Genomic DNA, 1,134 nt, shown 5'->3' on the forward strand with positions numbered 1-1,134 from the left:
ACTAAGAGGACAGCATAGAGACTCAAAAGGCGACCGGTTACACATGCATGAAAAGACATATGTACGTCTGCATTGTGTGTCACTTTATTCAAAAGTAAAGAAAAAACACTTTAGAGAGATTTCAATACAATGCACTGACAATGATCAGAATAAAATGTATTCACTCATTTTAAGAAGTCCTCATCACCATAACTATAAATTTGAACTTAGTCATTTTATCATCTACTGAAACATGATCTGAGTGAACAGCTTTTCTTCCAACACAACATGCATCAATGCAGCAGACAAGAGTACACAGTATTTAGAGTAAAATTTGTTTTCTACTGTATTTCTTATTTTATTGTAGATGTCATCAACACCTTCATATCACATTGTAATGATTAACTGTAAGTTTTAGTTCTCCTGCATGGTCTTGTTGATCCAGTCTAGGTAGTTAGCGACTCTGGTATAGACTCCATATGCTCCCTTCTTTCCACAACCAACCCCCCAGCTGACAATCCCTGCAGCCCAGTACCGTTGGTGATCATACAGAGCATAGGGGCCTCTACTGTCACCCTGGCAGGAGTCCTTCGTACCTTCACGCATTCCAGCACAAAACATGTTATTTGTCAGGTCTGGTATGTTTGCGCTTTCCTGCTTCCATGAAACGGCTGACTTAGCACATTCCTCCTCTGCCACCAGAGGGACGAGCACATATTTCAGCTTATTAGTTAATGCAAAACGTTGTTCACCAAGTTTTGTAATGCCAAAGCCTGACACCAGCCTGAGAAAGACACAGAAGACATAGTGTTGGTGAAGTCAGTCAAACAAAATAAATCAGTGTCTCCTGTCTCGACAGGATGCACATGTTGACACAGCAAATGAAAAAAGCAAAAAGAAGACTTAAAGGCAAAGTAAAATGACTGAAATTACAGAAAAGGAAGTGGAGAATGTGAATGATTTCATATAAAATGGATTATACAGCATTCTGTAATGAAATCCAGCAGCTGTTTCTTTACCCCATTATTCCAGTTTCATATGCGGCCCCCTCTGGTGGCAAACATATTGGCATAATGGATGCATTGAATGTGACTGGGTCTTGCAGTTTGATCAAGGCAATGTCATTGTTGTAGTCTACATTATTGGGGTTGTTGT

The 1,134-nt window shown here is 39.7% G+C and overlaps 1 protein-coding gene across 1 annotated transcript; it reads right to left on the bottom strand.

The window, feature by feature from the left end:
- Positions 1 to 393: 393 nt before the first annotated feature.
- On the bottom strand, positions 394 to 1,129 carry LOC109954120 (coagulation factor VII-like; the record flags this gene model as incomplete). The annotated part of the gene is made up of 2 exons (XM_020589526.1): positions 394 to 763; positions 999 to 1,129. Coding segments are annotated over 2 exons (501 nt in total), but the record flags the coding sequence as incomplete, so codon positions are not given.
- Positions 1,130 to 1,134: the final 5 nt, after the last annotated feature.

The sequence above is a fragment of the Monopterus albus genome, unplaced genomic scaffold, assembly GCF_001952655.1.
Source record: "Monopterus albus unplaced genomic scaffold, M_albus_1.0 scaffold3432.1, whole genome shotgun sequence".
In the NCBI taxonomy this organism is placed as follows: domain Eukaryota; kingdom Metazoa; phylum Chordata; class Actinopteri; order Synbranchiformes; family Synbranchidae; genus Monopterus; species Monopterus albus.